Genomic DNA, 13,579 nt, shown 5'->3' on the forward strand with positions numbered 1-13,579 from the left:
AGGTGGAACTAGTGCCCAGGGAAGGCAGGCAGCCTGCGCCATCATGGCCTTTGGCTCAGAGGCCACCTAAGCAGCCCCGCGCTGTGGGTCACCACCATCTCCTCCACACTCAAGTCTGAAGGTGAGCCTGTCAGGGGCTCCCAGCTCACTGGGTGGAGGGAAGCGTGTCAGGGAGGGGTGGGGGGGGTGTGCCCTGAAGAGCGAGGCCATGCGTCTACCTCCAGCTTTTCCCCTGACACACTGAGCGACTCCCGGCTGCACGCCGGCCACAGGGCTCCTGTAAGATGCTGGGAGGCTTCCCAAGGCACCCCGCCCAGATGTCTTCCCAGGAATCCCGGATCCCTGAGGAGGGAAGATACCATCACTAAGAAATCTGTGACCAAACTGCTGATCACAGAAAAGGAGTGATTTTCCCATTAATTCTGAAACAGTTAGTCAAACACGAGGGAGGGGACAAATTGAGCAAAAAGCCTCAAATGAGGCTAAATGAGTCACCACGCCCGGCCTTTTCAATTACATAGCTCCATTTTGTAAACTTCTGCTCAGCTTCAAGGAGGCCAGCCCAAGTGGACCACAGGACTAGCAGCCTTGACTCTTGCTGGGTGAAGATCCTTCCCACACATGACTGCTGCAGGGGAAGGTCAAAAACGTCCCAGGCCAGGCACAGCTCACGCCTGGATTCCCAGCACTTTGAAAGGCCAAGCGTGGGGGGATCTCTTGAGCCCAGGAGTCTGAGACCAGCCTGGGAAACATAGACCCCACTGTACAAAAAAAATGAAATTAGCCAGGTGCAGTAGCGTATGCCTGTAGTCCCAGCTACTTGGGTGCAGTGGCGTATGCCTGTAGTTCCAGCTACTTGGGTGCAGTAGTGTATGCCTACAGTCCCAGCTACTTGGGAGGCTGAGGTGATCACTTGAGCCCAGGGGATTGAGTCTGCAGTGAGCTATGATTGCACCATAGCACTCCAGCCTGGGTGGCAGATAAAGACCCTGTCACAAAACAAAACAACCCACAAGCCTCCCCTGCTCAGTGTGGCTACACCAAGAAGAATTCAAGTCGAGATTTCTTGGGTATTTTTTTTTTTTTTTGAGATAGGTCTCACTGTCTCTCAGGCTGGAGTATAGTGGCATGACTCAGCTCACTGCAACCTCCACTTCAGCCTCCTGAGTAGCTGGGACCACAGGTGTGCATCACCACACTCAGCTAATTATTGGTAGAGATGGGTTTCACTATGTTGCCCAGGCTGGTGTGGCATTCTTGAGCTCAAGCAATCCACCCGCCTCAGCCTCTCAAAGTGTTAGGATTACAGGCGTAAGCCACTGAGCCTGGCCCTTATTACCTTTTTTTTTTTTTTTTTTTTTTGAGAGGGAACCTAGCTCTGTCACCCAGGCTGGAGTGCAGTGGCGCAATCTCGGCTCACTGTAACCTCCACCTCCCGGGTTCAAGCGATTCTCCTGCCTCAGCCTCCCGAGTAGCTGGGACTACAGACACCTGCCACCATGCTTGGCTAATTTTTGTATTTTTAGTAGAGATGGGGTTTCACCATGTTGGCCAGGCTGGTCTTGAACTCCTGACCTTGTGATTCACCCGCCTCAGTCTCCCAAAATGCTGGGATTACAGGTGTGAGCCACCCTGCCTGTCCCCTTTTTATTACTTTTTCGAGACAAGGTCTCACCCTGTTGCCTAGGCTGGAGTGCAGTGGTGCAACCACAGCTCACTGTAGTCTTGACCTCCTGGGCTCAAGTGATCCACCTCAGCCTCCCAAATAATCCTCACTACAGGCGTGCGCCACTGCAACTGGCTAATTTGCTTTTTGTAGAGAGGCAGGGAGTCTCCCTATGCTGCCCAGACTGGCCTCAAAACTCCTGGGCTCAAGTGATCCCCCACCTTGGCCTCTCAAAGTGCTGGGATTACAGGCATGAGCTACCATGGCCAGACCTCATTTCTTTTTTGTTCAGTCTTCTTTGCCTCTGTAGCCAACGTGTTTTGTAAATATGCCTAGTCTCACCCTAAAAGCAGCCTATTGAGCAAACAAGTATATTTCAGTTACTCAGCATATTAAAACCATTTCTTCACAGGTGTTTCTGTCCTTCTTGTTTAACACAGAAAACAGGAGAACCAAATAAGCCAAGCTCTTTATCTTCCCAAAGCCCTTGGTCTAGACCAGAGTTCCCAAAGCATGGTCAGTGGTTTCTCTACATCAGAAACAGCGGGCGTGTCTGTGTCCTCAAACGCAATGTCCGAGGATGTGAGGCGGGGTTTGCGATTCTGTATTGTTAACAGGCTCCCCAGGAGTTCCTGACAGCCAACTGCAGGCATCGCTCCCAGGAAGGCCTGTGAGCCCCACATGCTCCCCTAGGGGGATGTAAGCTGGGTGATCACGTCTGAAATAAGGACCCAAGATTCCTGACTCCCCGATGCGGTTTTTAAATTTTTAAGGCAGGCAAGGGGAAAAAAAGATACCAAGTGAAGAATTCATTGTATATTTATTATTCACAGTTAATCACTACCTACCAAATGCTATCCGCAGAGTTAAAGGATTAAGTACATAGGTCTTTATTTAAACACTGATTTTTTTTTTTTAAATATATACACACAAAACTTAGTTCAGCAAGGCTTCATGATATACACCAATTCCAAAATAAAACAATCAAATGGTCCAGGTGTAGAATGCCAGATTCCTTTTATCATCTGCGAGGAAAAGAGAAGCAGGATGAGGAAGAGTGAGGGAAGGCGGGGACAGGCTCTGCCCAGAAGAGCTGCCGCCTCCTGGCACAGCAAACGCTCCAGGCCTGGGCCCTGTTCATATCTGGAGTCGGAGGGAGACTCCCATTGGCCGCTTTGGGACTGAAAGGCCCAAGGCTGTCACCAGCTCCCAGAAGAGAGGGAGGCAGTCTTGTTTTTGTCGTGGTAAGGGGTTTGGGTGGAGAAAAAGATTACAGGCACATCACCACAGGGGACCAGAGGTGGAGAGAAGACAGAGTTCTGCCGAGGCCTTGGTCTTCCTGTCTTTCCAATCTTGCCTTTCCCAACTCTCCCTGCTTCCTGGGACCATCGGTAGGGGTGGGGAGCAGCAGTCAACACAGCCCACTGGGAAGGGAGGCACAAGCAGCACTCCAGCTTCCCAGTGCTGCCCTCACACTCACCTGGACAGGTCAGGGGACACAGGATGAAAGCCATGGCCCAATCTAAGAGCAAGACAAGTGAAAAGTGAGTACTCTCACTGTGTACCCCAGCATAGGAATACAGTGAAACCTGCTACAACTGGAGGCTGCATTCCCACGACTTCCTCCTCCGCTCTCCTTGACTGGGACTTGCTGGTTCCAGGGGTGCATATAGGGAGGGGGCGGGGGCCACAACCCCCGAGACGGTGAGGACAGGCTTCCGACCCCCCTGTAAGCCAGATCCAGTGGGATGTGGGAGAGCTGGGCGGTCACCTTCCCTCTTGCCCCGGTGGCCCATCACACTCACACTGCACCCTGGGCAAGCAGTTCCCTGAACCCCCAAGGGGCTCACAACCCTTAAAGCTGGAGCTTAAAGCCTCCTGGCTTAGTACAAGCAGGAGAACGCCTCACCTTCCACTCCTGCTTGTCTCCTTTGCTCTACCCTGGCTCCCCTGCCCGGAGGGAAAAATATTTACACAGAGTAGGAGACAAATTGGCTGAAAAGCTCTGGACTGTCTTTAACTTATTTTAAAACAAAACAAATTAAAAAAAAAAAAAACACCACTCAGAAGCAACCCTTGAAATAAGGAAAAAGGCACTATGAAAAAACAACATGCTCGATAATCCCACTGGAAGGGCCAACAAAGTGGAAAGAGACAGGCTTTCAGGTGGGCTTTTTTTTTTTTTTTCTGAGACGGAATCTCGCTCTGTCACCCAGGCTGGAGTACAATGGCACGGTCCCAGCTCACTCAACCTCCACTTCCCAGGTTCAAGCGATTCTCCTGCCTCAGGCTCCCGAGTAGCTGGGACTACAGGCGTGTGCCACCACACGCGGCTAATTTTTTATTTTTAGTAGAGACGGGGTTTCACCATGTTGGCTAGGTTGGTCTCGAACTCCTGACCTTGTGATCCGCCCACCTTGGCCTCCCAAAGTGCTGGGATTACAGGCGTGAGCCACCGCGCCCGGCCCAGGTGGGCTTTCTCAGGAAGCCATGGAAGCAGAGACATGCTTTCCTTCTACCCCACTCTACTGCGAACTTGGACAAAATACACTGGGGGTCTGGGCTGGAAGGCAGATTCCTGCAAGTCCCCTCCTCTGGAGGAAGCTAAACAGCAAAGGCGTCGAGCGGCCCTGCCCGCTCCTTTTTGTGTGTATATACGAAGAACACAGGAACAGCTGTTCTTCTTTCAGTCATTCCAACTAAAACAGACATTTTGCATAGAGAGAATACCAGCCCACTTGGTTTCTTGTTTTTTATTATTGGCGTCAGCTAGGACTATACGTGGCCTTAAACGTCATGCACTGATGGACAGAAGAGAAAAAAGGATGAAAAAAAAGACAAAGGAGGGGAAAGAGGAGCAGCAGTGAAAATTTGTAATAAAAACTCTTCTTAATTTATAGGTAAGTTTTGGCATTTTTAAATCCAACGCCCCCTCCCACCCCCTAAAGTTCCAACCAAAGTGAGAGGGTCACAGGGTGACCCGGCCAGGTGTTCTGCACTCCCTCACAGGCTGCTGTCAGAGGCAGCTTGTGGGTTTAATTCTTTTGTATGTGTTTTACATTTTTCACTTTCTTTAAATAATTGCTTCTTGACTCTTAGACGTTCCGGTTCACGGGGGTGACATAATTGCGGGGAAACATGCCGGTCTGCCCGTGGCAAGCTCCTTTCCACCAGTTGGGGTCTGAGTTATCCATGACATGGATAAAATCTCCCCGGCGGAAGCCCAGCTCTCCATCCTCCTGGGGATCAAAGTCAAAGAGGGCCTGGACGTATGTCGGCTGCTGCAAAACAGGAGCAGGAAAAACCCACATTGCATTCCTGGTCTGTGACTGGCCACCTCTGAGGCCAGATGGGTTCCAGGGGGAAACGAATGCGTGCCAAATTCTCCATGTTTCTTAAACTCACCTCCCATCTCCCATCTCCCCGTTTATTCTTACCTATTCTAAGTTTACAGGCCAAGCAGGTTTAGTGTGATATTTCCCAGTGCTCAGAAAATATTAGAGTATGTCTCCCAGAGGAGGGTGGCCAATTATGCCGTATTATCAAGTAGAGGGCAGGCAGTGCTTGGAGGAGAAAGTTCTTCAGAAACAGCCATCTGTGTTTAGGCCGTGGGCCCAGAATCTGCAAATCCCTTCTACGACACCCTTAAGGTATTAAAGCCTAAAGTTCTGGAGCTCGAATAACATAAGGGGCTCTAACCGTAACTTACAACCAGGGCTCGAGGGACAGGAACGGGTGCCGACTCCATTCCCTCACAAGCATAGTTTTCCTCATAACTTGCTTCCAGGGACAGGATCTTTGGGTGGGTGTGTTAAAGACCATCTCCCTAGAGAGGCTGGCAAGCTGGCTACACACTACCTCTGGAAAAGCAAAAACCTTGTATTTGAAACAACAAATCTTTTTTTTTTTTTTTTTTGAGATGAAGTCTCCCTCTGTCGCCCAGGTTGGAGTGCAGTGGTGCAATCTCAGCTCACTGCAATCTCCACCTCCCGGGTTCAAGCAATTTTTCCATTTTAGCTTCCCGAGTAGCTGGGACTGCAGGTGTGCGCCACCACATCCAGCTAATTTTTGTATTTTTAGTAGAGACAGGGTTTCACCATGTTGGCCAGGCTAGTCTCAAACACCTGACCTCAAGAGATCTGCCTGCCTCGGCCTCCCAAAGTGCTGGGATTATAGGTGTGAGCTACTATGCTGGGCCAGAAAAAAGAAATCTTTAGTGTGAATGGAGGGTAACATTTTCAGTAAGGAGCACAGAAGCCCCAGCGGCAATCCCTGAAGGGCGCCTGCATGTTGAGGGGCGCCTCCCCTTTCCTACAGGAATACACACTGAGGAGCTATTCTTAACTAAAAATGATCCCATCTCACCCTGATGAGGCTTACCTGTGGCACCTGTTCTATGTCCCGCAGGAATATCTGCTGGTTTCTGGAGACAGATGTAGATCTGTGATAATCCACCAGCTCATTCAAAGAATTGAACTTCACCACCCAGAGGAAGTACTTCCCGGCTCCATCTCGGAGCACCTTGAAGTGCTGCACATCGTTTCCAAACCTGGGAGGGACAGAAAGCACATGTGACCGGCTAAAGGCTCTAACTTGGCAAATCGAGGGTATTCCCATATAGGAGATATCTCGAGAGAACCACTGTCCCAGCAGCACTCCTCAGGGACTGCAGAGCAACAAGTTTCCTCACTGCGTGTCCCTGGGACGGACCTCTCCCTATGACTGATGGGCACCAGGACAACATCCAGAAACCAGAGAGGGACAGGCCATCAGTCATTCTCATTCTGAAGATGTTTGTAAGATAAAGAGTCCAGGCTGGGTGCGGTGGCTTACACCTGTAATCCCAACACTTTGGAGGCCGAGGTGGGCAGATCACCTGAGGTCAGGAGTTCGAGACCAGCCTGGCCAACATGGAGAAATCCCATCTCTACTAAAAATATAAAAGTAGCTGGGCGTGGTGGTGCATGCCTGTAATCCCAGCTACTCGGGAGGCTGAGGCAGGAGAATCACTTGAACCTGGGAGGCCGAGGTTGTGGTGAGCTGAGATCACGCCATTGCACTCCAACCTGGGTAACAAGAGTGAAACTCCGTCTCCAAAAAAAAAAAAAAAAAGTCCATGTGCCCTGAACCCTACCAAATAAAAACAGCCGTACTTAAGACAAAGGAGTGTGACTTAACATCCTTTGAATCAAAAAATAATTAAAATCTTATATGCAGGAAGAAGGTGAGGAGGGCTGGAAATACTTTCAACAATTCTCTCGTAACTGGGAATAGTTCAAAGTAATGTTTTCCATTCAGGAATTTTAGCTCCACTCATGGGGAAAAGGTCTCTGAACAAAAGGACATACTGGGACAATAAAAGAGGCCCAGACTTCAAAACCCAAAAGCTTCTCCTTCACTAGATCACACCCTTTTATACTGGCAAGCAAAACCGGCAACAGCGTGGCTGGCTGGTACTAGCTCACAGGGTCTGTCACAGAATATCTGGCTAGAACACCAGCCTAGCAAGGGCGCATCTGCCTGTCCTGTTCACCTGGCCGGGCACTGAAAAAGGCATTCTCGGCCGGATGCGGTGGCTCATGCCTGTAATCCCAGCACTTTGGGAGGCCGAGGTGGGCGGATCATAAGGTCAGGATATCGAGACCACCATGGCTAACACAGTGAAGCCCCGTCTCTACTAAAAATACAAAAAATTAGCCAGGTGTGGTGGCAGATGCCTGTAGTCACAGCTACTCGGGAGGCTGAGGCAGGAGAATGGTGTGAACCCGGGAGGAGGAGCTTGCAGTGAGCCGAGATTGGGCCACTGTACTCCAGCCTGTGTGACAGAGTGACACTCCATCTCATTTAAAAAAAAAAAAGGCATTCTCTGAGAGTGCTTGTTCAATGAATGAATGAGTCCCTCCTCTCCTTCAGTCTTTCAGCTGATGGAAACCAAAGGCTTCAGAAAATCAATCCGGCAGGTGGCAGCACTGAGCCTCAATGAAGCCACTCAGCACAAGATGCCTCGCATTTGGAAAAAATACTGCTTTACATGTAAGACAAAATGTGGAAGGTGAGAAAGCTTCATTAGCAAGGGTATATTCCACGGCACTTCTGGCCCCACAGAGGCCCACTTCCACCCATGCAATGCAGGTGGTTTCTAAAAGAGCCCAGGGCCCTAATAATGAGCAGTGTTTCAAATCACAGGCTCAAAACATCCTAAAACTAAGAAACATCTGACAACTGTTGATTCTTGAACCTCTTTTGCAGAGGTGTGTGTGTTGTTAAAGAGAGTCATGACACCTGCTTTGCTTCTAAAACAATAAATGCATTAAATCCTTAAAAGATTCTACTTGAGAAAATGGAAGTTTGAGAGTTTCTGCTGAGCAAACAGGCAGCATCCAGCCGAGCACGTGGCTGCCCCCGTGGTTTTGGCCACCACCCAGTGATTTACTGCTTGTTCCCCTCATCTTATAAGGTTTCAGTTACACTTGGGTCAGTATAAAACTAAAGAAAGACAGGTGTCACACATGTTTTTCTTTTCTTTTTTTTTTTTAAAGATGGATGGAGTCTTGCTCTTTCACCCAGGCTGGAATGCAATGGCTCAGTCTCGGCTCACTGCAATCTCTGCCTCCTAGGTTCAAGTGATTCTCCTGCTTCAGCCTCCGGAGTAGCTGGGAATACAGGCGTGTGCCACCACGCCCGGCTAATTTTTGTATTTTTTAGTAGAGACATGGTTTCACCATATTGGTCAGGCTGGTCTCAAACTCCTGACCTCATGATCGGCCTGCCTCAGCCTCCCAAAGGGCTGGGATTACAGGCGTGAGCCACCATGCCGGGCCACAACTATAAATTTAAAATCTACGCTTCAAAAAAAAAATCTACATTTTAATCACACATTAAGTGGTTCTAAAACCAAATAAGATATTCAGTTTGTTTGTTTGTTTGTTTGTTTTGGGAGACACAGTCTTACTCTGTCACTCAGGCTGGAGTGTAGTGGCACGATCTTGGCTCATCTGCCTCTCGGGTTCAAGTGATTCTTCTCTCTCAGCCTCCTGAGTAGCTGGGATTACAGGCACACGCCACCACGCCCAGGCCATTTTTGTATTTTTTTTTTTTTTTAGTAGAGACAGGGTTTTACCATGTTCGCCAGGCTGGTCTCGAACTTCTGACCTCAGGTGACCTGCTTGCCTTGGCCTCCCGAAGTGCTGGGATTACAGGTGTGAGCCAGCGCCCCCAGTCTTTTTTTTTTTTTTTTCTTTTTGAGACAGAGTTTTGCTCGTCGCCCAGGCTGAAGTGCAATGGCGCCATCTCGCCTCACTACAACCTCCGCCTCCTGGATTCAAATGATTCTCTGGCCTCAGCCTCCCAAGTAGCTGGGACTACAGGTGTGTGCCACTATGCCTGGGTTATTTTCTATTTTTAGCAGAAATGGGGTTTCACCATGTTGGCCAGGCTGGTCAGTTCATTTTTGAAATGGAAAAGTCTCACGCTTTACATCAGTTATAAATGGGAAATGGTGGCTGGAAGCAGTGGCTCCAGCCTGTAATCCCAGCACTTTGGGAGGTCGAGGTGGGCGGATCACCTGAGGTCAGGAGTTCAAGATCAGCCTGGCCAATATGGCAAAACCCCATCTCTACTAAAAATACAAAAATAAGCCGGGCGTGGTGTCAGGCACCTGTAATCCCAGGTACTCGGAGGGTGGGGCAGGGAGAGCTGCTTGAACCTGGGAGGTGGAGGTTGCAGTGAGCTGAGGCATGCCACTGGACTCCAGCCTAGGGGACAGAGCAAGACTCTGTCTCAAAAATAAATAAATAAAATAAAAGGAAAATGGTTTTCTATCCCCCATTCAAAAACAAAACAATCTTAATGTAATCTAAACTAAGTAGTGATCTGAGTGTTGAATCTAATCACTTCTCTCTATATAACTGATGAAGTGATCTGCTGGACTCCTGGGGAGGGTCCTATGATAATACATTAACTAGAAAATAACTGAAAGTAAAAAACATATGGAAGTAACAATTTAATTCAAAATCCCGACTTCACAGCTGAGGTGTAAATTGTTTAGAATCTTCAAGTGCTGGTTTCTATTCTCCACACTCTCCATGGCGGCAGAACTTCCTGTCTTCTTCATTCCCTGCTTACCTGCTCCCTTTCACACCTGAACTTTCCACCGGGGAAATGCAAGCCCCAAATCCCCTGCAGCAGCCTTCTTAAGTGACTGTGAGGGCCTAGGATGGGGCTGGTGGATATAAGTCAGTGGACCTGAGCAAGGCAAGCCAAGGCAGCCGACAGGCGCTCCACTATCCCATTAGAGAGAGCTGCGGGAATCCCTCGGAGGGCAGAAGCTCAGGAGTGCTGGGCACTAGGGAAAACTGGCAGGCTCCAGCTGGCTGCAGGGAACTGCTGCTCACCTCCTGAAGGCTGTGTCCACGTGGGAATCTACATCCAGTGCTTCTAGAACTCATTTTCAGAGGAGCCAGAAATTAGGATTTTAATGTGAAATGAAGATACTGTTTAGGCTAAGCCTCCACCATTTTGTGTGTAGCCAGGCACCTGACCAACGGCTTCACAATTTGGATCAGTCAGAGACAGGATTCCAGGCAACTGCAGCAGGAAATACTTACTTGACAGAGAGGGAGAAGTCCCCAGGAGCGCTCTCACTCTCTCGGATAAGAAAGGCCCCATCGTGCCGCTGTTTGCTAAGCATTTCTTCTGCCTTGGCTCTGGGGATTTTGCCAAAAAACCACCTAAGGAAGGAAGGCAAGCTGGTCAACATCTGCTTCCCCACAAAGAAACGGGATATCCAGCCTTCAAAATGTGAGTAACACAACACTCCTTGCCAGAGGAAGGGGCCTCCCTCCTCATCCTCCAGCCTCACAGTGCCCAAGATCGACACTGGGTTGGGTCCCCAGAGATGGACCTTCAAAGGTCTTTAGCCTACTCCATTTCCCAGAAAGCGACTCACCAAGGCACTAACCGTGGGTCACTCTTTCTATAGAGGGAGACATTTGAAAATGGGCCCCCCAGGCCAAAGCCCACTGGACTCCCTACTGACTCATGACAAAGGCGCCTGGGGAAAAGCTCAGGCCTTTGGGCTTGGTGTACGGGATGAACTGCCAAGGAGAGACTGGCCCCTTCCTGCAGCCATGTGATAAGATCACAGCTTCACCACAGTGGGACTAAGGGAAAGTGGGGAGGAAACCTGGACGGCCAGGAGCTGGAGGCAGGGTTACTTTTGCTAACAGCCCAAAGGCAAAAGGTTCAGACAGTATGAGGGTGCCTCTACCAGTAACTAAGGTCAGCATTCCTCTCAAGGCCTGCCTCTGGGGCCACTGCTCAGAGTTCAGCTTTCAGAAGCCACCAGGAATATTGTAATTTACCATATGCTCAGCAGCTAGCTGCAAAATTCAGATTTTTGAGGCAAGTTGCAGACTCTTCTGCTCCCAATTGCTGATTCACCTTGGCCAGAAGAAAAAGTGGCTAAATTCATGAAAAACTGTGAAGCAACTGGCTGTGGCTTATCAAGAGGAAGAGGAGAGGAACACTTCTACAAGAGCTTCAAGTCAAGCTGCCTCACTATTTCAAATGAAAACTATAATTAGGAAGAAGAAACTGTGAAAACCATGTTCTCTTCTCAAAATTGTCTTTAGTTATCATTTTTAAAAGCAAAAGTTATAGCAAATAAAGACCTATAAACATGGAAACTGGCATTCATTTAATATGCTAATTATAATATCAAAAGTTCTTTTAATGGACCAAATAGTCCATTAAAGTTGTAAATCTAACTTACATATCTTTTCTTTTTTTTTTTTGAGGAGTCTAGCTCTGTCACCCAGGCTGGAGTGCAGTGGCACGATCTCGCTCACTGCAAGCTCTGCCTCCCGGGTTCACGCCATTCTCCTGCCTCAGCCTCCCAAGTAGCTGAGCAGCTGGGACTATATATAGGCGCCCGCCACCATGCCCGGCTAGTATTTTGTATTTTTAGTAAAGACGGGGTTTCACCATGTTAGCCAGGATGGTCTCGATCTCCTGACCTTGTTGATCCGCCCGCCTTGGCCTCCCAAAGTGCTGGGATTACAGGCATGAGCCATTACGCCCGGCCCTTTTTTTTTTTAAGATAGAGTCTCACTCTGTCATCAAGGCTGGAGTGCAGTGGCACGATCTCGGCTCACTGCAACCTTCGCCTCCTGGGTTCAAGCAATTCTCCTGCCTCAGCTTCCCTAGTAGCTGGGATTACAGGCGGCCACCACCACGCCCAGCTAATTTTTGTATCTTTAATAGAGATGGGGTTTCACCATATTGGCCAGGCTGGTCTTGAACTCCCGACCTCGAGATCTGCCCGCCTCAGCCTCCCAAAGTGCTGGGATTACAGTCGCGAGCCACCACGCCCGGCTAATTTACATATTTACTTATAAGCAACCATATTGGAAGATGTCCCTAAAATAATATACTATACTCAAATTCAAACAGAAAGATGTGAACTGCTAGGAAGGATACACTTAGAAGCTGCCCTTAGTAACTTTGTCCTTGTGTGTGTGTGTCAGCCTCTAGGGACTCTTAGTAACTCTGAATAGTCCGACATCTACCTGCTGGAGTCTTTCTCATTTTGCATACTCTACTGCCAGGCTGCTGAGGAGCTGGGACAATAGATCCTCCTGCTTCTACAAATAACTCAAGGCTAGGGCCTGCAGTGCCTGGAAATCAGGCCACACAAGAGAAATCACATATCACTAGAATAGAATGCTCTCTAAATATAAAAGGACAGGCTGGGCCTGGTAGCTCATGCCTGTAATCGCAGCACTTTGGGAGGCTGAGGTGGGGTGAATCACTTGAGGTCAGGAGTTTGAGACCAGCCTGGCCAACGTGGTGAAACCCACTCTCTACCAAAAATACAAAAATTAGATGGGCACGGTGGCGGGCACCTGTAATCCCAGCTACTCGGGAGGCTGAGGCAGGAGAATCACTTGAACCTGGGAGGCAGAGGTTGTAGTGAGCTGAGACTGTGCCACCGCACTCCAGCCTGGGTGACAGAGTGAGACTCTGTCTCAAAAAAATATATAAATAAATAAAATAAAAAAGGAGGCTGGGTGCGGTGGCTCAATGCCTGTAATCTCAGCACTTTGGGAGGCCAAGGTGGGCGGATCACCTGAGGTCAGGAGTTCGAGACCAGCCTGGCCAACAGGAGAAACTCCATCTCTACTAAAAATACAAAATTAGCAGGGCGCGGTGGCGCATGCCTGTAATCCCAGCTACTCGGGAGGCTGAGGCAGGAGAATCGCTTGAACCTCCTGGAGGCAGAGGTCGCGGTGAGCCGAGATCGTGCCATTGCACTCCAGCCTGGGCAACAAGAGTGAAACTCCATCTCAAAAAAATTAAATAGGCCGGGTGTGGTGGCTCACGCCTGTAATCCCAGCACTTTGGGAGGCCGAGGCGGGCAGGTCACAAAGTCAGGAGATCGAGACCAACCTGGCTAACACGGTGAAACCCTGTCTTTACTAAAAATGCAAAAAAATTAGCCAGGTGTGGTGGCAGGTGCCTGTAGTCCCAGCTACTCGGGAGGCTGAGGCAGGAGAATGGAGTGAACCTGGGAGGCGGAGCTTGCAGTGAGCCGAGATCGCACCACTGCACTCTAGCCTGGGCGACAAAGCGAGACTCGGTTTCAATAAATAAATAAATAAATAAATAAGGACACTTAACGGTATTGAGACCATTTAAACCTTCTCATATCGGGGGGCCTTGGGTTTCTAATATAAGTGTATGCAGCATGCATCTGACTGGGTACAGCAGTGAAAATCCACACATGGCCTCGGCTGGCTCTCCCCACACTGCCCCACACTCCCCACCATTGCCACTTCCAATAGCAATGGTGAGGGTGAAGCTTCTCAATCAGTAAGACTCTCTTTCCTCCTAGGCCCCCAAGATCTCTCCACT

At 49.3% G+C, this 13,579-nt stretch overlaps 1 protein-coding gene across 1 annotated transcript in view; it reads right to left on the reverse strand.

The window, feature by feature from the left end:
* Positions 1-2,467: 2,467 nt before the first annotated feature.
* Positions 2,468-13,579, reverse strand: part of GRB2 (growth factor receptor bound protein 2) — an 87,803-nt gene continuing 76,691 nt past the window's right edge. Inside the window, exons 4-6 of the mRNA XM_003813290.5 lie at positions 10,273-10,395; positions 6,047-6,215; positions 2,468-4,947 (exon numbers count right to left, since the gene is read on the reverse strand). Of these exons, the coding sequence (XP_003813338.1) occupies positions 4,762-4,947; positions 6,047-6,215; positions 10,273-10,395 (478 nt within the window). The 3' untranslated portion in view covers positions 2,468-4,761. The remainder of the gene's footprint in view (positions 4,948-6,046; positions 6,216-10,272; positions 10,396-13,579) is intronic.

The sequence above is a fragment of the Pan paniscus genome, chromosome 19 (assembly GCF_029289425.2).
Source record: "Pan paniscus chromosome 19, NHGRI_mPanPan1-v2.0_pri, whole genome shotgun sequence".
NCBI classification, from domain to species: Eukaryota; Metazoa; Chordata; class Mammalia; order Primates; family Hominidae; genus Pan; species Pan paniscus.